General features: G+C 26.0%; 1 protein-coding gene across 1 annotated transcript; it reads right to left on the bottom strand.

Annotated features, from left to right (window-relative positions):
• Positions 1–4,962: 4,962 nt before the first annotated feature.
• LOC135924382 (uncharacterized) lies at positions 4,963–23,917 on the bottom strand. Its single transcript, XM_065459438.1, has 2 exons — positions 23,265–23,917; positions 4,963–7,894 (listed from the first exon to the last, which is right to left on the bottom strand). The coding sequence occupies exons 1-2, from the start codon at positions 23,915–23,917 to the stop codon at positions 4,963–4,965; spliced, it is 3,585 nt and encodes a 1,194-aa protein (XP_065315510.1).
• Between the last annotated feature and the right edge of the window lie 1,652 nt (positions 23,918–25,569).

The following is a 25,569-nucleotide window of genomic DNA, read 5'->3' as shown; positions in this document are numbered from 1 at the left end:
TTAAACCGGATTCCCACAATTTGCTTATAAGTTTGGAAATAGATCTAAGTCATATGCAAAGAACAGGAAGTTGATACTACAAATGAGATGAATATATTATAAACAGAAATATGCAAATATTTTAGACTCTTCTTTTTCTTCTAAATGGATCGTAATTGCAATAATGAAAGGAGTCAGAAATATTGATACTGGAATCTCAATTATATGTTTGCCTGCTCTGTCCTATGGATTAGGTTTACATCCCTTCAGTCGAGTGTTGTTTATGATTAAAGAAACATGCGGTTCGAGCTGTGTTGGAGTATAAAATCGTGTGCCTTCTGAATTATTTTATTAATTATTTCATGCTTTATATATTTGGTGGATAGGATGCCTTGCTTTTGATCCGCCCTACCTCTTGACATTTATATAGTTGAGATATTTATCCCTACCCTGATTACCATCACGTATCTAAATTCGGTGTTTTCAGAAGGGATCTTATTGTTTAGCTTGGATAGACTTCTAGTTATTCATAATCAGTCTTGTCAATAACCAATGGATAAAGATTTTCAAGCAGCTCTGTGTCCTTTCTCGTAAGAAGCAAATAGCTAATTGAACGCGATATGAAGGCCGCAATATATTGTGAACTGATTGTTTGATGATTTATTCCCCCTGGAGATAGATAAAAAGTAACAAATCTTAGGTTAGTTTAATTTGATTCAGAATGAGTTCTTGGTTATTGATAGATAGTATGATTGATACAATTGATAGTGATATAGGAGAGCTTAGCCCAATTCCTTAAGATTCTGTGGAAAGGAAAGAGTAATTTTTAATTATGTTTTATCACAAAATTTTAGATTAAAATATCCCCAGATCTCATTATAAATTACTAATTATTCTATATGATCCTGATTATCTGAAGCAGTAAAGAATTTTAGGGAACATATAAAGTTTTCAATCATATAATAAGCCTGATGTGAAGGCAAGATTTTGCTTTGATGCTAGATAATGTAGATTTTTTTTTGAAATGTTTGAACGTTAGTTCTCCACCTATTGATGACCCGATGACACAAATTTCGTCTTTGGTCATAGGAGTAAATAGAACGGTTGTAGAATATTTTGTTCTTAAATAAATTTCATATTTTTTATTATTTAATGATAGGTTATGCTGTTGAAAGTTAAATGATAATGTCGAGGACTTTATTTATTTCGTTTATAGAGCCTGAGAATGTAACATCATCCAAATACAACATGTTTAGGTAAAGGTGACGATTAATCTTAATATCTGTGAATTATTTTATTTATTGATTAACAGAATAAGGGTAGACCTATAGAATCTCCTGCTGAAGTCCTAACAAAATATTTATAAGGTAGTATTGATGGTGTTTCATACTAACTTGTAATTTAAAGAATTCTGGATATTTTTGGAAAATAAATTATAACATATGATTTAATGAATTGAAGGCATTTATTAACTTGATAAATAAATGAATTGAAGGCATTTATTAGCCTGATAAATAAATGATTTGAAGGCAGATCCGATTCTTTGGAATGAGAAATTCTAGATGCATGACTTGCAGTTTCGCATCATCCTTTAATCCCAAATTCTAATTAGTTGGATGTCAAAATATATGATAAGGAATCTTATTCGTTAGCAAATATTTAGATATAATCCTTCTGAACAAGCCCCTTTTAGTGATAAGAGGAATGCCTGATTTGATTGAAAGGCTAAATCGTGCACTGAGGGATTATATTATGTGGTAATTCTTTAATGAATATGGAGTTGCCAAGTTCTTATAATTAGTAATATCAGATATGAGGACATTATCTATATTTACTAGATCTTGAAAAGATATGGGCCAGGTGCCATCTATCTAGCAGTGTCCATCAGAGAAAAATTGATTGCCTTTGAAACCTCTACCGTAGTAAATACTATCGAGATCTTCATGGATAAAAACTGATAAATATTTATATTTTTAGGGTGCTTATCATTAAATTCTTTGTACATTTATTAGAGTCAGGAGCTACTAAATAGTTGCTTACTGAAAGAACAAAATAGAGCTTATAATTAAAATTATTTATTTTCATTGGAATGAGTTTTGCCAAGTTGAGTGTTTGAAAGTTAGATTTATTATTTAAGAATATGCTAATATTGCCCTTAATGACCCTTGACAGTGGACAATCTTTATCATTTGTTACTTTTAGTATATTAAATGGAAAGTTAAACAATTTTTCTCAAGATGTAATATTATTTTTGTCATTTAATATAGATTTGATAATATTTATATGAATAAGGTTTGAACTGCTGATCGAGCGCCTCTTATATTCGGCTGGGAAATCTTGAGCAAGGAATATACTTGAGTCCTTGTGATCAGCAAAATTATGAAATTATTAAAATATTTGATGTATAATTATCGTTATTACCAATATTATTATTAGATTGTGTGTGAGCCTGGGCACTTAGATACAAATGGCCCATGAGGGCTATGTTTATTATGTTTGTCATAACAATTACGAGACAAAAGGTCAAAGACCTTAATTTAGCATTCAAATTTGTTGTTAATATTAGGTGATTGCTTGTAATTTAAATTCTTCTATACATGATAAAATTTATAAATATTAGATGAGAGTGAACATAATATTATTATAAATAATTTTAAGTGATTAATATTTATTATTAATTATTTAGAGATTATGTATAGAAGGAGATTCAAATAACCGAATTGCAAGATATTAATAGTAAACCATGACACATTTCAATTGTTCATCCGATAAATTGTCAAAGTAATGGGAAAGGTCTCATTTATCTAGTATTATCTGAATTAAAAAATTGCATCAAATCTGCGGTGGGGAGATAATATATTTGTGGGGAGATACTCACTATCCATGTATTATTTGCATATCTAATAAATGGTCGGTTGATATGAAACCAGATATCATTCAGCTATTCATCCAGGCGCATCTGAAAGCATTCGCTATGGTAGGGGTGGAGAGGTAATTATTTTTTTTCAAAAACGCACTCAAAAAGGGTTTAATGTTGAAAAATAACACATTTCCGGAAAAAACATATTGATGCTAACATATATTAACTTACAAAGTCATGAAAATAAATATGGTATTTTAAAAAAATGGGAAAAAATATAATTAAGAAGCATATTATAAATTTATAAATTCAATCTTCTTTGGTTGGATTTTTAATTTCATCAGTGTTTTGTATCAATTCCCTGTGTATATTAAGAAGAGCTAACACCAACTCAATCCTCCATTTTTCAAAATCTCGAGGTGTAGGAATTTTTTTTCTAGCGGGGTAATAATATTTGCAGATTTGTAAGTGCTGCTTGATTAATAAGAACTTTCATTATTTGAGTTAATAAGTATCCAAGAGGTAAATAACAAGATTTATTTTATAATATTCTTCAACTGACCCTGAATTATATTAGAACGGTGGGAATCTTGTTGCTAGTCGAGGTAGACAGATATTAAATTCATAGAACTCTGCTTTTGACTTAACAATGACATATATTTTATGAAATTCGCCATATACTTTTCTCTAATTTCCTTAAGTTTCAATATAATGCCTTCAACTATATTTTCATAGTTTCAATTTAAATTGATGTCATTTTTTTCAAATATTTTACGTTAGTTTTGCAGTGAAAAGGTTTCAAATAATTTGGTAGGAAATTTTATAATGGTAGATAAATATAATGCTAAGAAAAATTTGAAGATATTAATTCATAGAATAAATTAGTAGCCTATTTATTTCTGCTATGAAGGTAATATATAAGGTAGGAATCAGTCCCCGATGCTTTCGCGCATGTATTTATCAATCTAGATGCTAAAAGATGATAGGGATATGAGACGGAGTGGAAAATGACTATTTTCTTAACGAAATGATTTAATTATACAAAGATGCCTTTATGCCATAATAAAAATTTATGTTTATAAGATGAAACCCACCCTCCTCTATGGAAAAAGGTTAATTAAAAAAAATGTCTAACCATTTTGTATATTGTACAAATATAGATTGCATGCATACTTTTTATTAAAGTTACATTAAGGTCTAAATTTAAATAAACATTCATTTAAATTTAAGCATTTCAGATGAGCATAATTTTTTTTGATTACTGGTCCATTTTTAATATGTATTCTAAACATTAATTTTATAATTTCCAGTAGTGATATAGAGTGGAGAGCCTCTTATGAGCTCAGGTCCACCTGAATACTTTAAAGAGCCCTCTGAAAAGTAGCAACGGATAATTTCGTGCAGTTCCTTATTTATTTTATCAATAATTTTTTATATAATGAATAATAAATTTTTGTAAGCATTAATGTTGTCTCCTGGCTCGACTTATTTTTAATACTTATTGCTGTTTAGCCTAAGCTATGCAGCTTTTGATCTATGATACTCCTTTTTTTGTTTGTTTAAATGTTTGGTGGCACTTTTACTTTTTAGTTTAATCTGAACTATATAGCCGGTTAAACAGCCCGCTGTTTGGCAACCAGGACAGCCTAAGTATTTTTTTGAATACATTAACATTTTCTAAGAATTTAATCAATTTAATTACTGAGCATTCCATTTTTTTCTTTAAGAGATTATATAAGAACCATAACTTAATTCTATATTAATTTTAATCCTTTTAAGATCCATTAATCTGATAATCCTTTAATTCACCAAAATAAGCCTTTTATTTATTCGTAAATAAGATTATGGTTAAAGTGTGAATTGTATTTAAATCAATGTCAATTTATTTAATATTTTTAAATAAATAATTAAATTGTTATTTAAAAGGATTATAATTTTTTATATTTATAGTATTTCTTTTTAAATGACATGCATGTCTTTTTTTTGATGTAAATTCGCATATAGGTTTTATCGTGTTATTCGCGGGATTAATAATCATATAGTCATTTACAAAATGATTGTGAATGTATAGAAGAACACATAATAATTTTCTATTGATTTATATTATATTCGTTTTCAAGATTTTAAACAATAGTAGTTTTATCAGGTAAAATAATTTTAGGGGATACAGGTACATATTTGTTTCTAGTAGAATATTGCCGATATACGTCGTTGAATATAGTTTGATTACCTTCATTTTTAATATCCTCGATATTCGCATTACCGTAACTATAAACTTCAAGAGGAGATGTTGATAAATAATTATTATTGTATTTATTAAAGCCTGAATCACTATTATAATTAAAATCTTCAAATGCGTAAGATGAGGGTGTGTTTGTTGCCTGATGACGAGGCTCTGTTGTTGAATTATCAGAATTTATGTATACGTTACGATTAGTTTCGATGTTGAACATATTTTCGTGGCTACTATCATTTATCATATTAGTTGATCTTTGCGTAATATTGATAGGTGAACCATGAGATAAATAGTCTTCCTCTAAATTTGTCATATGTGTGGTGGCAAAAGAAGATGAAGATTTCATATAAAAGGGTGGTTTTATTCGGTCATGATCATTCTTAGTTATATAATTAAATTTTGGTATTTCTTGATGTGTTTGTGCTTCTTTCCTAGCCCATAAGTATTGATCTCCAAATGTTTCCCTATTACAATAATTCATTCCAACTCGATTTAAATTATTTTTATTATACTTTAAGTGATATTGAGAGTTGACAGTTACGGGATCATGTAACGGGGATGTCGATGAAATAACACTACTCCCGTCATTAGCACAACATGTTTCGTGATGATTTAATTTTTCCAAATCTTCTACTTGCCTCACAGATTCATAATCGCTTTTACATAATTTGCCATCTAAATGTTCGATTTGACCATTACTTATATTATTGATGTGTCCGTTGCAATATTTTTTCTCATTCATCGCAGATTCCTTTATAGAATGATTGATATATCTAAGATTAGGAATTTTATCGGTGGGATAAGATTTTTCTCTTGATGCTTTTATAAAGGAGTTGACTATCACGTGTTTAAGACCCACCTTACTGAAAAAAATGTGTTTACCTTTTATAAATTTATCGAAAATATTATGGTTTTTAATAACATCGATTTGGCTCAAATCACACTTTGAGATGTTATTTTTGTTATTCAAAGAGTATTTTACGGAGCCGTTACTATTTGTGTTGGCCAAATTGCCATTTTGATAATTTTTGTTTATCGAAGCTAGTTTTGGCATTTTTACAACACCATGTGATTTAGCTGAACGATCTAGAGTATCGCGATTATGATAAGAGTTTAATGTGTTAAGTGTATGGTTGTTGGCAACAATCGACGAATCATATGTTTGCTTACTCTTTCCTTTATCAATTTTTACCGATTTGATACCCTTTTTGGCACGATGCTTATCATTACTAATACATTTCCAATAGCGCTTGTGATATTTCAAACAACAAATTAATACAGACAACAGGACAAGAGATACACAGCAAATACCTATGATGATAAGTAAGTAAATTGACACCAACGATGTGAGTTTATTTGTTTCCGTTGCTTTTTCGGGTAAATAAGTTAAAGTTTTCTGGACATTACTCACGTATTTTCTATCATCTTCTTCTCGAGGTATCTTGATATTTTTAACACTTTTAGTGAAAACCCGAATATTTGTGAGATCAACATTATAGTTGGGTGATGATAATAACAATACAGAGTAATTAACCGGATAACCATTGGCGAACATCTCCGATCCCTTATATTCCGTGATAGTCCCATTTCTATATAGGACGTATCTTTTTATGGATCTATAATAATACTTATCATGAATTGAGCTATCATTTGATAGTGCGTGCGCATTAGGAGAACAAGTGTAGATGCCATTATCTGTTTGCGGATCGTAGCAAGATATAGTTAGTTGACTGATAATAACGTGGTGTAAATTGGCATAGGAGGATAGCAGTTTCTCCACTTCCAAAATTTTAGAATTGTTTTTGGCAAAACTCTCCATGTTATGAATATCAGATTCCGGATGTTTCAATAATACGTAATCACTGTTTTTGAAATTATTTGACGAAATGTTTAAAAGGGAGGATCTAATTTTTGAAGGAAAAATATGGTTAGAAAAATAGGAGGTATCGATCTTCTCGACGTTTTTGTAGTGATAGGTATTTTGGTTATTCTCCACAATGTCGAATAATGGTTCTATTATACGCACAGTATTATTTATATTAAATTTAGAATTAGCATCTGGAAGAATGGAGTTTCTAATTTTTATCAATTTTGAATTACGTACGAACGTCCATGTTATTATGGGTATAGGATCGCCTATGAACAGGCATTTTAAATGGACCTCGTTGTAATAATTTGGAGAGTTTTTAGAGCAAATATTTGAACTTTTAACTGGATACTCAAACCTTTGAGGTGGGCCTTTCAAGAATTCTTCCCTTGAATCATTTGTTATAGAAGTTAAAGGATCTTTTAGTGATCTTAAAATGCCATTAATTTTGTCATCTTGCTGGTTATAATCATTCAGTACTTTCCATATCAAAGATGCCTTTTTATGAAAATTTTTTATGTCACCTTTCCATTCGTTTAAAATATATGGTCCACACTTGAAGTCATAAGGGTGTAATGATTCCCACGTGGTATTATGCAGTTGTGGGGGGTAAACGCAACATTTGGTATTTTTCAAAGATGTGATAGGCTTTAAAAGGTTTATATCTCCATCGAAATGCTTTTTTACGTTGTGATTTTCGTTATTCATGGAAAAGGCTCGATTTTTATGCAAAGAGCTCCAAATTTTAAATTCTCTCATTCTACAATCGCATATCCAAGGATTGGATGAGGCATCTAAGTAGATCAATTGTATCAGAGGATCAAATACATCAGGTGTTAATACGGTTAGTAGATTAGAATGAATTTTTAAGCTTTGCAACTGGTACAAACCATCAAACGCACCTTTTTCAATTTTTTTGATCCCGCATTTGTTTAATTCTAAAACTTGCAATCTTTAAAAAGATATTTTTTTTAAAAAGAAGTATAATTATATTTAAATATTTAATCAATTTATTTAAAATCTACCAGTTTGCTTTTATAGAAACTTTTTAAGAATTAAATTTACTAATTTTATGCAGATGCTCCCATCCAATTGAGAAGGAAAGTGTTGTTAGGCTAGCTTATATTAACACCCGTTAAATTATTGTTATATTTGAGCAGAAGGTATTTTCGAAGGCCTGAAAGCCCCAATTTTCTCATGTTAACAGAAAATTATACAATATGTCACAACTGGATATGAAATTCATAGGAATTATGATTTCCTATAAATCATTTACTGAGGGCGACTCCTAAATTTGAAAAATTTAATCTATCCGGATTTAAGCATATGTAGAGTGTCTAGCCCGTAATCCTTTCTCTTTTTTTAAAAATTTGTATAAAAATTTATAATAATTGATATATAAAAATAATTCAAAGGTTTACGTTACAAATTTCCTGAAAATCACAATATGGGTACTCAGGCGCGTACGCAGGAATTTGGTCTGGGGGGGGGGGGGATAATAAATTTTTTTGAGAAATATTATTGTTTTTTAAAAATATCAAGCATAAATTTATTAGGACTAATAACTATTCCTAATACACAATTTTAAATTAATGTGAATTATAAAAAAATTATATGTAAAGAATCACTTAAATGACCCATTTTTTGAGCCTTTACACAAAAAGTTTCTTAGGAATAATTGTATTTTGTATGTTATATATTTAAAATGTAAAATCCAATCTTCGTTGGAATTGAGCTAATTTTTCAATTATCTCATCCTTGCTTGTCGTCAAATGCCTATGAATATTCAAAAAATCCAAACCTTTCAATCTACTTTCACATGTTGTACTTCTTGGTATGTTTTTCAGAGACCTGCAGGCCCGGCTCCTGGGCCGGACAATATTTTAATTTTTTTTTAAATTATACCAAGGCCGGACCTAAATTTTTTTAACAAGCCGGGCTTTATTTTTTAAAACAGCCTATATTTGAAATCGTTATTATTAGCTATAAAAATCAAAATTAAATATAATTTATTTTTAAAAAATCCAGGCCGGGCCTGAAAATTTTATTTTAAAAAAAGCCGGGCCGAGCCTGTAAATTTTAAAAAAAAGCCGAGCGGCCTAAAAAATTTTTTAAAAATAGCGTAAAAAATCTTTAAAAAAAATCCGGGCCGTGCCCTGCAAATGGTACTTCTGCAGGCCTCTGTTATTCTTCTTAAAAAAAGAGAGTGTTCTCTCATTAGTTTACTAATGGGAAAAGTTTATAAACCCTTTCAATACATTGGGAATTTAATCTAAAATGTGTTTGAAATAATGCAGAGCATCCATAGCATTTTTTGGGACTATATCAACTATAGTTAATCTTATAAACATAGTTATTTAGCTAGTAAGGCATCATAAGATACTTTAACATCTTCATAATAAAAATCTAACAAATATTTTATTTTTCTATCACCATCTGAAAAAGGTTGGGAAGGCTTTTGTGGAAGTAATATTTGCAGATGTAAGTGCTGCATGATATATTAAAAATTCATTTATTTGGGTTATAAATGTATCTGCATCTAAGATAAACTCTTCTACTGATCCTATATTAATGTTTTAACGATGAGCTTGCCTTGCTGTCGAGGGATATAAATATCAAACACGTATAGCTCTGCCTTTGACTCAACAATAAAATATAAAATATGAAATTCTTCATCAACATTAGCCCTAATTTCCTTGAGTTCTGATAAAATGCTCTCCGCTATTCTGATCTTCTTAATCAAATCATTGTCATGTTTTTGAAAAGTAATACTTAAAATAGTTATATAATTAAATAATACATTCTAATGAGAAATAAAATTTGGAATAAGCATTGAATCCAATAATTTTCTTGCTTCTGAGGAAATATTTCTTTCAGGCCATTGTAATATTTCAGTAATAGGAAATAATTGGCTCTTCTAACTCCTTAATAGCTGTTAGTGCTTGATGGAAGAGGCTCTATCTCGTTGGACAAGGTTGCAATTTCTTTTTCCCTGTTGGACCAGAAGTTTCAGAAATAATTATTATTTGACTAGAAATTTGAAAATGGTAGATAAATATTACGCCACTAAAAATTTGAAAATAATAAGTAAATATTACGCCGGAAAACTTGAAATCGAAATTAATTGATAAAATAACTTATGAATGTGATAATAAATGTAATATAATATATATTTAATATGAGATACGAATAAATATTAACAAATATAAATTATTATAAACAATAATTTTTTTGAAAAATATATCCGGCATCTGCATTTTTTGGCTTTGGGGGGGGGGGGGGGATTTGCCCCCCTGCCCCCCCCCCACCCCGCTGCGTAAGCCAATGTGGGTACTCTATACATGCTGGAAAACATTTGGAGCAAATCAAATGTTTCAAATTTAAAAATTTTCCAAAGTAAAGGATTCAAAGTTGAGAAACTCCGAATCCTAATGGATTCCATATCAACATATATTATACAATATGAACCTTTGCAAATTGTAATATTCTTAACTGCGAAAAAAAATGCGGCATTTTGAAATTATTACTTGAAAAAATGTTATATATGATCATGTAAATGCAAGTGGTGTATTGAGAATTTGATAAATGTGAAAGTTTAAAGTCCCTTTTATATTCATATAATGTTAAAATCAGTTAATTGCTAAAGAAATTTATTTAATCAAATTTCCTAATTAAAATTGTCAGCTGTTTAATTTGATTTATCATTTAAGCAATTTACCTTTATCTTAAATATTTAAAATTAGAAAAATGTTTATATACTTAGAAAGTAATAATGATATAAAATTTCAGAGGCGTTGCTAGCTTTTTACAAAAGGAGGTGCTAAAGAATGCTAATTTATTTTAAAAAAGATGCCTATCATTTTTTTAAAACTCGGTTAATGGCTTTCAGATCGCTATTGACCGGACTTCGCTCGGGTTTATATGCATAGATTTGTAACTTATATTATAACTAATTATAATATACATGCATCCTAAATAATATTTAACAACATATAGCCTCATAACATTAAAAAAATCGTTAAATTACCCCAAAGAATTTCTTATCAAAAATATTAATAATATATTAAAAAAAAATGGGATTTATTCAATAATGAACATAAATTATTTAGAAAATAAGCACAAATTTTATGTATTTTATATATTCGGATTTGCTTCATTTTTATGTATAGGATGACCTAATAATATCACAATTAGTGTTGCTAAACGGCTCGATTCGAGCCGATTTTTAAAAATGATCAAAACTAAAGATTTTGATCATACAATCTATTAGCGCAATCTAAACGGCGTAGACAATATTTTTCTGGTTTAAATATTTTTTTCTTTATTAGTGGCAGCCTTTAACTAGTATAGTAGCCAGTATAAAGGGAAAATTATTAGTAAAAAGATTTTGGCCAACATTACGATTAAAAAGTGTCTGAAAGCATATATTCAGTAAATTTTATATTGTTTGAATCATAATTGTATATTAATTTAATCCGTTTGGTAGACAGTATTAAGAAAGAGAAAATTCTCAAAATAGATTGTGCTAAAATGGAAAATATAAAAACTATATATCTAACGTGCGCTAAATGCTTGACTAGTACTTTCAATTCCTAACTCTATTATGAGAACCACGAAAAGAAACAGAGTTATAAACAAAATGAATACTATGACATCACGCTAAGGGTTAAGTGAGTCAAGCTTTTGGAAACACTAATTCTGAAACCTATATTAAACCATTAATTAGGGCCTTATTAGTATATTTTATTGCTTATTGACAAAATTAACAACATGCCAGAACGGAGAATATAGAAGTTCTAACTATCTGCTTGTTAATATTTAGTGCCCTATTAGTTCTTTAATCATTAAATAGGTAACCTAACTATAAATCAAAAACTAATTATGATATCATGTTTTAAGCTTAAAGTTTTAGCCAAACATCTGGAAGCAATACATCGGAAATTTATTTCTAATTAGTGTGTATTTCATGCTTCTTTATTGCTTCAACCCGGTAGTTTAAAGAAAAATATTATTGACTAAATATAAAAAATTGCCAAAATTGGTATCATGCTAAATGAAAAATTATAGAAGCAATCAACAATATGTAATGCATGATTAGTACTACTTACTAGTTTATCGATCAGTTTTTTCAGCCAATAAATAAAAACCAGCTATAAGCGAAATAAAAAAATACAGCAGTCTTAAGATCTTAAATAATAACAAATTTTAAATTATCAAAAATCAATTTGGTCTATATACATTATTTTCCCCGATTCAAGATATCTTGAATCTTATGATTGTATGATCTTTATAGATGTTATTTTTTCTTTTCAGTTTGTTTAATAAATATAGAAGTAATTTAATGTAATTAAACAAGATAAGCAATTAAAAAAAACTAAATAAACGAAATATCTAAAATAGGTTTTACTATTATTATCATTATAAAAATCCTTTCATTATTTTAAAATACGAGATTTGATTTGGTTGTGGCATTGATACTTTGGTGTTGTTAAACGACTCGAATTTAGTCTATTTCTAAAAACAGCTAACTCAATTATCCAGAAAAATATTACGTATGTCTAATATTTTTCGTCATAGATGGCACCATGGTTTGGACATCTATTAGCAAAATCTCGAGATTTAAGCAACATTTTTCTGCCTAAAATATTGAGTTCGCCGTTTTAAAAAATTGGCATATCAAACCGTTTAATAGCACTACTTTAATATTTAATAGCGAAACAAAAAGATAGTCAACTAGACGTGTGGCATATCTGTATTTGTTGAAATAGGAATAAATTAATGATTGTTTCTTCATAATAAAATTGCAAAGTAGATTTAAAAAAAAAGGAATATGACAAACTAAACAAGTTTTTTGCAAGATCATTTAAAATTTATTTAAAAAATGTAAAAATAATCAAATTCTGTAGATCAAAATTATTAATTAATAATATAAAAATAGTTGTTTTTTAAATTTTAAGCATTTATATTATCAATTTAATAAATTGTAATAAATTTTTAAAAAAATTTACATTTTTTTATGGGGAGGGGTTAACCCCTAACCCTAACTCCCTCTCCATCCCCTATGCCTACGCCACTGCGCTCCTAATAAATTTGATATATAAAATTTTTGGTAATCTACTCTCATTAAAAATTTATGTGATGACGGAGAAATTAATAAAATTTTTCACAAATTTAGTTTTAAGTCTTGTATTTACTCAAAGATAATAGTACTTGTCAGGGATGTGCATTAATTAATTCTTAAACACAATTACTTTAAAAATATAGATTTAATTAAAATTACTAATACTATTTCTAAAAACGGTAAGTAGTTAAAATTGCATGTAATCGTGATTTTATTAAATAATTAAAATTACAATTCCTTTTCATCGTCGATTCTTGATAAATTTTATAAGCGTGTGATCATCCATAATATAATTGAATAAGTAAGGGTAGTAGTGATATATTATTAAATTGCAGACAATTTATCGATTTATAATTTCTATCTCAATAATTTCAAAAGATGTCAATTAAATCAACTCAACACGCAGGTAGCACTAGCGATATTCCGGAAATTTTTTTTAGAATAGTTTCTTTCTTTTATTTTTTTTAGAAATCCTATAATCTACTTAACAAATCATTTTTAATATTTAAAAAATCTGTATAACAATCTGAAAATGAAGTACTCATTCTTAAAAAAAGATTAATAAATAAAATATACTTTAATATTTTTTATAATAACTCCTAATTTTAAGAATTTTGTTATTATAAAATTAGAATATTTTAAATTTAATATCCCCTCATGGGAATAAAACTAAAATTATATAAAAAAAGAAGATAACAGTAATATAATAGTTTATTAGCTTTTAGCATTTTTTAAAAAAGAATACGTTTTGTGACCACGATGATAATGATTTAAAATAATATTTTAAATATATGATCATTAAAATATTTTATATAAATTTTAAAATAAAAAATATACATTATCATAATATTAGATATCGAATATGGCTTAATGAAAACTAAACTAATACTAATTATGACCTTTTATGTTAATTAACAAAAAAATTATATGTAAATCTCGTTAGATTGAATGAGGGGGGGGGGAGGGGGGGATAAATGAATGAATATCATAAATAATTAACATATAAATTGGAAAAAAATTTTAACATTCGGCTATCAATACTATTATTATAGTAAATATATGTTAGATTATATAATAAATATTATTCAATATTATATAAAATATCTTAAAATAATCTAACAATGGCATTATAATATTTTAAAAAAACTGAACATAATTCGATATCACACATGGGTATCGAGTGCACAATTTTTTTTTATTATAATGTTTAGGATTTACCTTTAAAAATTATTAAATATTATATAAGTATCATGAGGTGAGCAACTATTTAATGTTTTAGGTCATGTCATTAAATTTTGATCTCTGAGTGATCCCATCAAAATTAAATACAGTGTTGTGCAGATTTAATTTAAAACATTTCCATATTTTTTAATTTGCTTGTAAATAAAAATATTTAACTTGTAAAAATAATAATATATAAATATGTTATTTTAACAACTTTTTACAAGTCAAATAAATTAATAAATATAGAAATGTTTTGAATTAAATCTGCACAGCCCTATAGATATAGCCTATAAAAAAAAGGAGGGTGGGGGGAGGGCTTGCTTTAAATTAAAATAATATTTTTGAAATGATAATAAAATAACTATTACCACTAACCAATTTGATAAAAAAAATAATCCCATTTGCGTTTAGTCAAAAAGGTTGCAAAAGCAACCAGTAATTTTTAATGGAAGGGAGGGGCAATTTTTTGTGGTTAAAGATTTTTATATATGCAGATTATATTAGGCCAGAATTACTTGTATATAAATTAAATTCTTAAGACATATTACTACTGGTTTGCAATATAACCTTATTTTTGCATTTGAATTTATGGAATTAAGCATATTATGTTATTATTATAAAATAGCGAAAACATTTGTGATTTAACCCTGAACCTGTCCAAGGTAGGTTCATATAAGAATAAAATTATAAACCATAGTTTTTTTATATTTGATTTTTTTACACTAAAGTTAATGACTCCTAAATAATACTAGTGGGGGGTTGGATTATCTTTCATTAAATGAACTTAATGTATGATAGTAATATGTAAGTTAATTAATAATTCTTCACTGCATCCAACATTAGGGGAATCATTTTATTTTACTTTGATTATACTTTGTAGAAAATTTTAATTAACAACTTTATATATGAAGATAAAATATTATGGTTGTAAAGAAATTAAAATTTGCTATTTTATTAAATATTTCAAGATGTTTTAAAGAGAGGGGAAAAAAGGTTATAAACCCTCTTCTTCTATATACACATGTATATTTCGTTACAAAATTTAATTTAATTTTTCAAATTTGTAATAAAAAAAATTTGAAGCACCCCATGCCAAGTTATGGTTTGTTTGCGTAATAAAGTTAATTAATATACTGAAAAAAATCTTATCCTTAAAATATTATAAATTAAATTATTTAATATTAACAAAATAAATTTATTTAATATTAACAAAATAAAATTATTTAATATTTAAAAATTAATCAATAAAAATGGTTCATCGTTAGGTTATGAAAGCCATAATCGAATCATGAAATCAAAGAAGTAAATAATAAGATCATCCCATTAAAATAAAACCTGTTGGGGCACCTTATTATTTATACGATAACTTTTAATAATAAAATATAACAGTCCAATTGTAGTGAGATCATTGGAGTCTTTCATTACTAGGCTATGGATAGGGTTTAAATTGAACTAAGAAATTTGTGGCCAGCTGAAAACAAAATGAAAGCGTACTTTAAAAAATCAAATACATATTTAAAAACACAAAGATTAAACTGGCCTATTTAAAAACGAAAATCGAACAACACATAGTCAATTCGCTTACTATTCGTATGAATAATAATTCGTTTTTTTTAAATAGGAAATAATTCATACAGAAATATATTTGATAGAATATATATTTTTTTAAATTTTTATTGCCCATCTAATTTTTAAAAAAAGTTATAATATTATGATGATAAGAACATGCGAACAAGTTTATTAACGAAATTAAAATGCATATTGATTTAATTAATGCCAAGCTAATTTTTACTACTATAAAGAGTTTTTCTTATCGCTTCTCCTTACTAAGAAAGGCCTTCACTAGCAGTTGATGCTTACCTTGTTAATCGCACACCTGTCAGATTAATAAGTTATCAATAGAAATGATAAATGGTTACATTTTATCAAAAAATATATTAATAATTAAACTGAATACTCAGTTACAATTCATATTCGTTATTTTCAATTCGTTTTTGAATAAGCCTTGCTTAAACTATATATAAATATTAGGAATTATATAAAATGAAGCTGAATTTATTAATCTATTGTGATAGTTTTTGTTATTTTATAAATAAAATGTTTCATCGCCTGAAAATTAGATTTTTCCATCTCCAATTTTTAAGTTTCTATTGTTTTCATTACAATATTTAATCTTATATTGGCTATAATTTAATTTATTCTATATATATTTCAATTTTTTTTGTGTAAATATAATAATATAATTATAAAAAAAATTGATTTATAAAAAAAGTCATTTTTGACAAAAAGTGGATATAGAATAATCTAATTTTCGGGCGACAATTTATAAAAATTTAAATATTTTATTATATAAATGGCGTTAAAGTTATTTAATCTTAATCTATTTGTTACATATTTAGAGAGTTGTTTGTTTTGAAAATTCTAATGAATTTGTAATGTTATAAATATTTTTATTTGATACTCTTGAAACAATGTTAAATCAAAGCCCAACCTTAGCAAAATAGAAAAGATTCAACAAGAGTTATTAAATATACGCTTTTAGGTTAAAATTAGTTCAATTTTCTTAAAATAATATATTATATAATGGATATTTTTAATTTAAAAATATAATGTAACAGTTGCAAGGCCCCTTACTTTAGGTCTATGAATTGTATATAAAATTTACTTTATTTCTAATTTTTAGGACTCTCTCTAAAACTTTAATCTTTCATCAAAAATAAATAAGTAAAAAAAATTGAACTCTAATTTAGTTAACTTTTGGCACTAATAAAATTTTTTTTTATCTCCTATATGGAAAAATAGGGAATTTAAAAAATATATAAATTGATACACCATGTGGTTTATTAGAGTAATTTTTCAGAAAATAAAAATATAACCACCAATCTACATTATATATAATATTTATAATAAATTAACAATATCATATATGCAATATAAAGTATAAAATAATTTTTAAAGTTTTATATTACATTTAAACAATGATATAAATAATATTAAAAAAATTTTTTTGATAAATTATCTTAAATATTTTATAAACCATAAAATAAATTTATTAAATGTGGAAGGAGAAGATTTACGAATTTGATTCTTTTAAGCGTAAAATCTCCAAAAGGATGAACTCTTTCAAAATAAATAGAAGTACTCCTCTTTTGATCTCTTTAGGTAGGTCGTTCCATTACTTGAGCCCTGCACGTATTTATGCCCTAAACGTTGGATTCTAGCAGACATTATCTCAGCAGAGCTATCTTTAATTTTAAATTTTTAATAGGATGACTGGATTCGGATAAAATTAAAATTACTCGAACTCGGGTAGAACTAACTTATACAATTATTATTTTTCAATACCGCTTATAATTTTTCCGCTTTCCTTAAAAAATCCTTTACTTTTTCCATCCAATATTTTTTTTTTCAGAATTATTTCCAAAATTAGGATTGGACTAGAATCTTTAAAAAAAATGATACAATCTATGGGGCAAAATTTTTTAAATTTTTTCTTGGATCTAAAGAAACTTGCATTTTTATTTCTAAGTTTCTAAAACATAACAGTTCTTGAGTAGGCTTTATATTGGAGGTTTTATATCATCTCTAAATGATAAAAAAAATTTGATTATAATATGATATAATCTAATAACAAACATTATTATTAGATACCATGGTAAATTTTGCTCTTAATAGTTAAAAATTACATCTCGCTTCTCATTTTAGAGTGTAATTCATAATTTATTCTATATCAATATCTATATATTTTTTAAAAAAAACTGATTATTATAATACATTTCAGTAAAAATTATCAGTAACATATTATAAAAATTATTATAATATTCTTTTCTATATAACAAGCCATCCATGCCTTACTAATCATACCAATCAAAAGTTTATTGTAACAAAAAGTTGGTTATATTTTGCTTTTTACTTCAAATAGCTTAATTTTAGGTAGACTTTAAATTTTTAATAAATATTAATTTTTAAATTTATACTAATTAAATCTGTTACATCTATCGGAAAAAAGAATTCGTCACATTTGGGTAACGGTTCTATTTTAAATCGTTTTCGCCGATTTATAGCCTGCAAAAAACGTCATTTTTTAACCAAAGATTAACCCTAAGGCCTCAGGGTTTCTATGTATAACTTTGAAGAGAGGAATATAAATTAACTCGTGCCTAAGTGTTAAGCTAAATTTTAGGCAAACTCTTCTAAGTTAAAACAAATTAAATGATTTTAAACCTTACACAACTGTAGACCTCATGCATTCAGTAAAAATTTTTTGATTATACAGGGATTCCTGTTCATTAAAACAATGTATCACTATAAATGAACAATTTTGTCATGATAGAACCCTTTTTTTTAAATATAAGTCAGTAGTCAAAATAATTATTTATGTTGATATTAAATATATACTTTACAATTTTAATATTTCTTATCTGGAACTTTTCTTCTAATAGATATTTTCTATACTTTATATATTTTACAGCTAGTGTTGGTAAACGTCAATATTTTACCCATAAAAATATTAAGCAAGACTTAAAATTTTGCTCATATATTGCACAAAGGTTTGGACATCTATTAACAAAATTTCGAAGCTTAGGTAATATTTTTCTGGCTAAAATATTGATCAAGTCCTTTTTTGAAATCTTCTTAAATCGAGCCGTATACTATTTAGTCAATTCTAGTTTTGTCAATTAATTATAAATTAAAAATAACTCAATATATAGTCTATAAATGTATCTATATATCGATACAATTTTACTATAAGATGTGTATAATGCATAATTTATGATTTCCAGCTAAAATTCAAATTTTGAAGTTATCTAAAAAATTATTGAGCTGATATCACATCTATATACAATTAATAATTAAAATAATGATTGTTAGATTTTAATAATTTAGATTATAGAGTATATAATTAAATGATTATAAATAATTGTTAGTTAATAATAAAACATTCTCAAAATTTTTATTAAGGCACTTTTGTTTAAAAATATTTTTAGCCACACAAAAATCTTTCTACCGGGGAACTGGACGGCATGGTTAGATCTAATGAATAACAACTTTATATTGGTATAATCATTAAATAAAATTCCCAACACTTTTTTAAAAAAAAATTATTTAAAAGTGGATAGTGTTAAAACTTATATAAATATTTGTATCATGTAAGGGTGCCCAAAAAATTTATTATTTAATTGTTTGATTTCCTTTTGGATGTTGTCTAGAAGAAATATTAATCTAAAAATTATGATGTATATTCCTAAAATTAGTATAAAAATTATAATATTAATTTACCATGTTGTCGTCAACAATTGACTAAAATGAAATTCGTATTGTTTTTGTAATGAAATAAACTCGTACATATTGTTAAATAATTTAATTCAAATATTATTACTTTTAATATAAAAAAAGTAAAATAAAATTATATTAAAATGTATCTAAAAGTATCTAAAATACAGATACCTCTAAAATAGTATCTAGTATATAAATCTTACTTTTTATAAAATTGTATCTAAATATAGATACCCATATCAGTTTAAAAATTTTATGAATAATAATAGTTTATTGCAAAAATCTAAGACTGAGCCAAAAAACAGTCTTGTAGTTTGATCCAGACCGAAAAATTAAACCAGCTCCTAGCTAAATATTTGTTTTTTTATATAGAAAGAATAAATTTAAGATGATAATATTCTCGATTTTCAGGAAGTTGGATAACTAGTTTGCTCATGACTACCGTTTAGAATTTTATTTGATACCTTTTTAATTATAAGTTGTATTGGTTAAAGAATATTTTTGTCAGTAATTGCTTATGTCACTTAGTATTTATATCACTATACTGATTATGAATTTTAAATAATATTTTGCTAAACCTGTAATTATATATTATTTAATTTATGTTTTTATAAAATATTTATCGATTTTTAATGGTAAATCACAGAAACAATCAATTTCTCAAATAGAATTTTAAATATTTTCCCCTTTTAAATAGATTAAAAATAAGAGAGAATGAAGAGACCATTGCCATTTTTTTTAAAAAATAATAAATTAAATAAATTTTCCAATTCTATTCTTTTGAATTAGCTTCATCATTTTTGAGTGCTATAGGCAACACCTCCGATATTTTTAAAAATTGTTACTAAAAAACATATTATTTAGACCTGTCATTTTTATTAGATTTTGATTTTATATTGAACTATGTTTCTGCAAAGTTTGGTATATTTTTGTTGAATTATTTTCAAAAGATTTTTTTAAGGCAAAAAGCCAATTTATTTATCTCTCATAGTTGAAAAAATTGGACACATGCTTATAAAAATATAAAAATATTATTAATTAAATAAAAATTAGATTGATTTTCCAAGCCCGATCCCAGCCCAAAATTTTTTAAAAAAATTTGTCCAGTCAGGCCCGTCATGAACAAATTTTTTTTTACTTGTTCCTAAAACCCGATCCAACCCGACCCGAAATAGAAATTATTTTTCCACCCGGTCCAAATTTATTTAAATTTTTTTAAATAATTTTACATTTTTACATTGAACATAATCGAGTTTTTTATCATTCTATATTAATAAATATCTAATATATCAAGGCTTAATATAGAAATTTTAGTGAAATATGACAGTTCTAAGTGAAAGCTATGCCTTATCCAACGAATCACGCTAATTTTTCCCATCTAGGTTAAAAAGAAATCTTAGATAACTAATAATATATATTTAAAAATTGTTCTTAAAAGCTTAAGTGCGGAAAGCCAATATTATAAAGGAGATTGTAAATTATTAAATTTCTGGGACCAAAGGAGTTTCCAACACGTGATTTATTGGATAGATATTGCAATAATTAATATTTTTTTAATAAAATTTAAAAAAAATGATATAATAAAAAAAAAAAACTTTTTTCGGCTTATAATAAGGAAAACATCATTATTATTATATTATATTATAATAACCAAAATAAATGTATTTATTCCCATTTTAATTAAATATTCATTATTATGGACATGTTCAATTCTCAAAGTATAACTGTCAAAATTTTTTCAATTGGATTGATATCACTTGAAATGAAAAATAAAGTTTTTCTTGAAAATAAAAATTAAATTTAGAAAACTTGTAGAAAAAAAAACATAATAATATCTCATTTATCATTTATATCCTATCGAATAAGTATTTTTGTTTTAAAACCAAAAAAAATGTATGTGCAATAGAAGGATTATTGAATTAAATCAATAAACGAGTTTTTTTCCTTCCAAAATCCTATTTTTTATGATTATTATTTATTGATCGACGAAAATCGTTCGATGGCCACATTCGTGATAATAATTATACGTGTATAAATTACATTGTATCTATTAACTGAACCATATTATATTGATTGCATTATAAATGCATTTTAAAGGCATAATATTTAAAATGACAATAATCAATTAGATAATAACTATCAGAAGTCTATAAATGACAAAATTATCCGGCTAGACCCGGTGAGAATTTAGTTTTTACCTTACCCGACCTAATCCGGCCACGGTTTCAATTTTTTACTATGGTTGCCTGGCCACGGTTTTTTTATTTAAATACAACCTATACCAAAATATATGTTGTTGAAATTTATAATCTTGAGGAGTGGTTAAATTAGAAAAACTATATCCTTTATGGATTATTCAAATATCAGAATTCATCAAATATATTTACAAAAAAAAATAGCCCGGCTCGGTCCAGAAATTTTTTAGCCCGGCCTGGTCCATTAAAAAAAACCAGACGTTTCCCATGGGCCGGGACCGGAAAATGTCCGGGCATTATACATCTCTAATAACTAGAAATCAACGGGCAGATAAAAAAATTAAAACATAGGTAGAGCGGGTTAATAATATTTTTATGCAGGATAATGAAATAATTTACAAGTGAGATAGCAGGATATGGCAATGTTTAAAAAAAATAATTTTTAATTAATAATTGCATAATTTATAAGTTGAAATAAAAAATATTTTACAATAAATAAAGAGCCAAAACCAACCAAAATATTTCTAATGCATTAGGCTAACGTGATAAACAAAATTTTTAAATAAATGTGCGGATGGATTAAAAAAAAATTTTAACACTATGGGTGGGCAAGTTTTCTCTAAACGACATAACTTTGACTAGAGTATTTTAGGGATAAGACAAGAATGCCTTTGTCTGTCCAATGATTTTTCTAAAAATATATTTAATTTTAAAAAATGCCATATATTTAAAAATCGTGTTTTAAATTTTATTCGCTCCGTAGAAAAGATTTAGACATGCTACATTTTTGTCCCGTTTTATTAATTGGGGATAGTTAGCTCTGTCAATCAATATTAGAATTGAGAATTCGACTTGAACGTCTATATCCCCTAAATAAAACTCAGTATTATATTTTTTTACATATACCAATAACTTAGGACAATAAGTTAGGACTTAGGATATATATTCCACGATATGTTTAAATGCAAACACTAAAAATTAGGCAATATATATAGTGTGAAATTTTTAAAAAGAAAATGAATGGCTAAATTGGAGTGATGGTTAATTTTACTGAATTTTTACATTAATGAATATGAGTATTTTAAATTGTTTGAAAGTGGAGAGGGTCCGAGATATAATGAGAACGGGGTTATATTGAACCTTGACCTTTTTTTATAAAGTATTAAATTTTTTAATCAAAAAAATAAATTATATAATACATTGTGAAGCTATAATATATATGTATATATATAAGACAACATATAAATTTGAGATATTTATATATATTTAAAATCATAGTTTACTTTTAATTTTATTGATTTACTTTTAAAGCTTGCTTATAACCACGATCTCATTATACTTAAAACTTTCTTTATATCTTATAATATTATCAAAGTTCTGATAGATATCTATATTTATTCTCACTATTTCTTTAAATGAAAGCTGTTATTCAATTTAAGGTTTCTTTTTTTATTATTTGATTAAGCAAACGTACAATTGCTTTAATTTAATTGGGGGAGGGTTACCTAGAACAAGCGAATAAAGCATTTTTCCTGATCACTCGAATTAGATTGTGCGATAAAATAAGGGTTTTAAGGAAAGGTGTATGAATGAAGGCCTCCGAGGGAATAGTTGTAAGCGAATTATGAGATAAATCCAAAGATTTTAAGAATCGTAACCCGTAAAATGCTTCGGTGCCTATAAAGTGGATAGAACAATGAGACAGCACCAAATTTTGAATACTCGTCGATCCTCTCTCAAAAAATACCTTGTCTTGCAATATTCGAATGCCAGGATTACCATTAAGGCGCAATATTTTTGTCGATAAATCTAAACTTTCCGGGATGCCAAGCATATTTTTGGTTTCGCAGTTAACTGTATATGCGTTGTTCAGCGTGAAACAGTGGCATGCCGCCGGGCACGATAGCTTGTGTCTCTTGCGTTTGGATGTAATAATGGCAGTGTTTCCATCTACATCGATATTTGAGTTCAAATTGATCTCTTTATTAATAGTAAAAGAGGGACTATGAGGATCTTCGATAATATTTTGTTTCCAAATTTTGGAAAAATTTTGATTATCATAGGAATCAGTTCCCGTGAAGTCATAATAATCATTGGCTTTAACAGTGGCAGCATCCGTGAGCGAAATTTTGATGCTGCAACACCAAATGTGTAACATAAAAATTACTGAATAACGCAGTAAATACAGTAGTAACTTTGCATGAAAGATAGAAATATCATTGCGTTGTATTATTGTTTTTATAGCAGAATTGGATCGGATAAACCCCGTAGAATAGCACCTAAAAGGCAGAATTTTTGGCGTCCTATAGAAAGTATTTATCAATAAAAGCTTATTAGATTCCCGCATTTTATAACGATCTGATATTGCGTATTTTTAGGAATAATATATTTCATAATAAAAATAGTTTATATAAAATAATAAATTTTCAATTAATAAATTTTTGTGTTTCGTTTTTCGTTTTATTTTTGTTTAAAAGAATAACTTATTTATAAAATCATCATTGATTATGTTATCATTTATTTAAAAAAAATTTGTGACTAATTTTATTTTCAAAATTTAAGTTACTGTTTCACGCTGTTTTTTTAAAAAAATAATTATTATATTTTTATTAAACTGTTTGAATTTTATTTATTAAATGCACATCTAAAATTTAAATTTAATTGTTAATTAAATCAATTATTAATTTCATAAATAATGTTTTTTTTAGCAATTATATGAGTTATTATGGGATTTAAAAAATTTCATCAATTAATAATTTTAATTTGAACAAAATTCTACATTGCATTTTTATTTCATAATTTGTAAACTTTATTTATAACTTATTGAGATTTTATAAAATATGTATAGAATTTAAAAACTTTTTTATTACAATATTAGATATTACATTTTAATTTTTATTGGATTATATTATATATTTTATACAATATCTAATAGGTTATTAAATTTATATAATATATCTTTAATGATAGATCTATTAACTCTAGTAAAAAAAATTGAAACATTATTATTTATTTTTTAGAATAATATAATAATATTATTTTTTTTACATAGTACATAATAATGGAATCAAATGTGCTTAGCTCTGGCTTAGGTAACAGAATTTATAAATTATATATTTTTTTATCATGGAAAGTAAAACGTGAAAAACATATTCCTTTTTATTTTGAACCGTTAAAATTAAATTAATGATTGGTTATTATGTATAAATTATTTATGAATTTGCAAAATAAAAAAGGAATCAACTTACATAATAGTAAAATATAATAATTTAACAACAAATTTAATTTGTAATTTTGGTAGTTTTAAAACTCAATATATGAATATTTTTTAATAAAATTAACAATAAATACGACATAATTATGATCTTTAGGTCAACTTTGGGAAATTCTGGTTTAAAATTTTATCATGAGATAAGAAGGAACAAAAATTTAAAGCATAATTAAAATTTTTAATAAAATATATAAAATCTGATTTATAAATAAAAATAATTAATATCATATTTTGTTTAACGAATGCGTTATCAATTAAATATTTTAAATTTATAAGTTACAAATAAAATCTTTAGGATAAATATATCACTAAACTTTGTTTTAAAAATGTTTCGATTTAGTGAAAATAAATGTGTAAGTGAGAATCCAGCCCTTATAATTTCACCTTACTAAATAGTAAATACTTCATGAGCTTTTGACTATACAATATTAGTTATAATAGAAAATTTAACGATTAATCCTGGCTTTCGCTCAGATATTTGAATAAAAACACTCTAAAAATGTTAATATTGACTTTGCCAACTTCGGGTTTCTGTCATT

The sequence above is a fragment of the Gordionus sp. m RMFG-2023 genome, chromosome 2, assembly GCF_954871325.1.
Source record: "Gordionus sp. m RMFG-2023 chromosome 2, tfGorSpeb1-WG-v2, whole genome shotgun sequence".
Taxonomy (NCBI): domain Eukaryota; kingdom Metazoa; phylum Nematomorpha; class Gordioida; order Chordodea; family Parachordodidae; genus Gordionus; species Gordionus sp. m RMFG-2023.
Note: the sequence above shows the minus strand (reverse complement) of the source record. Positions and strands in the feature narration are given on the sequence as shown.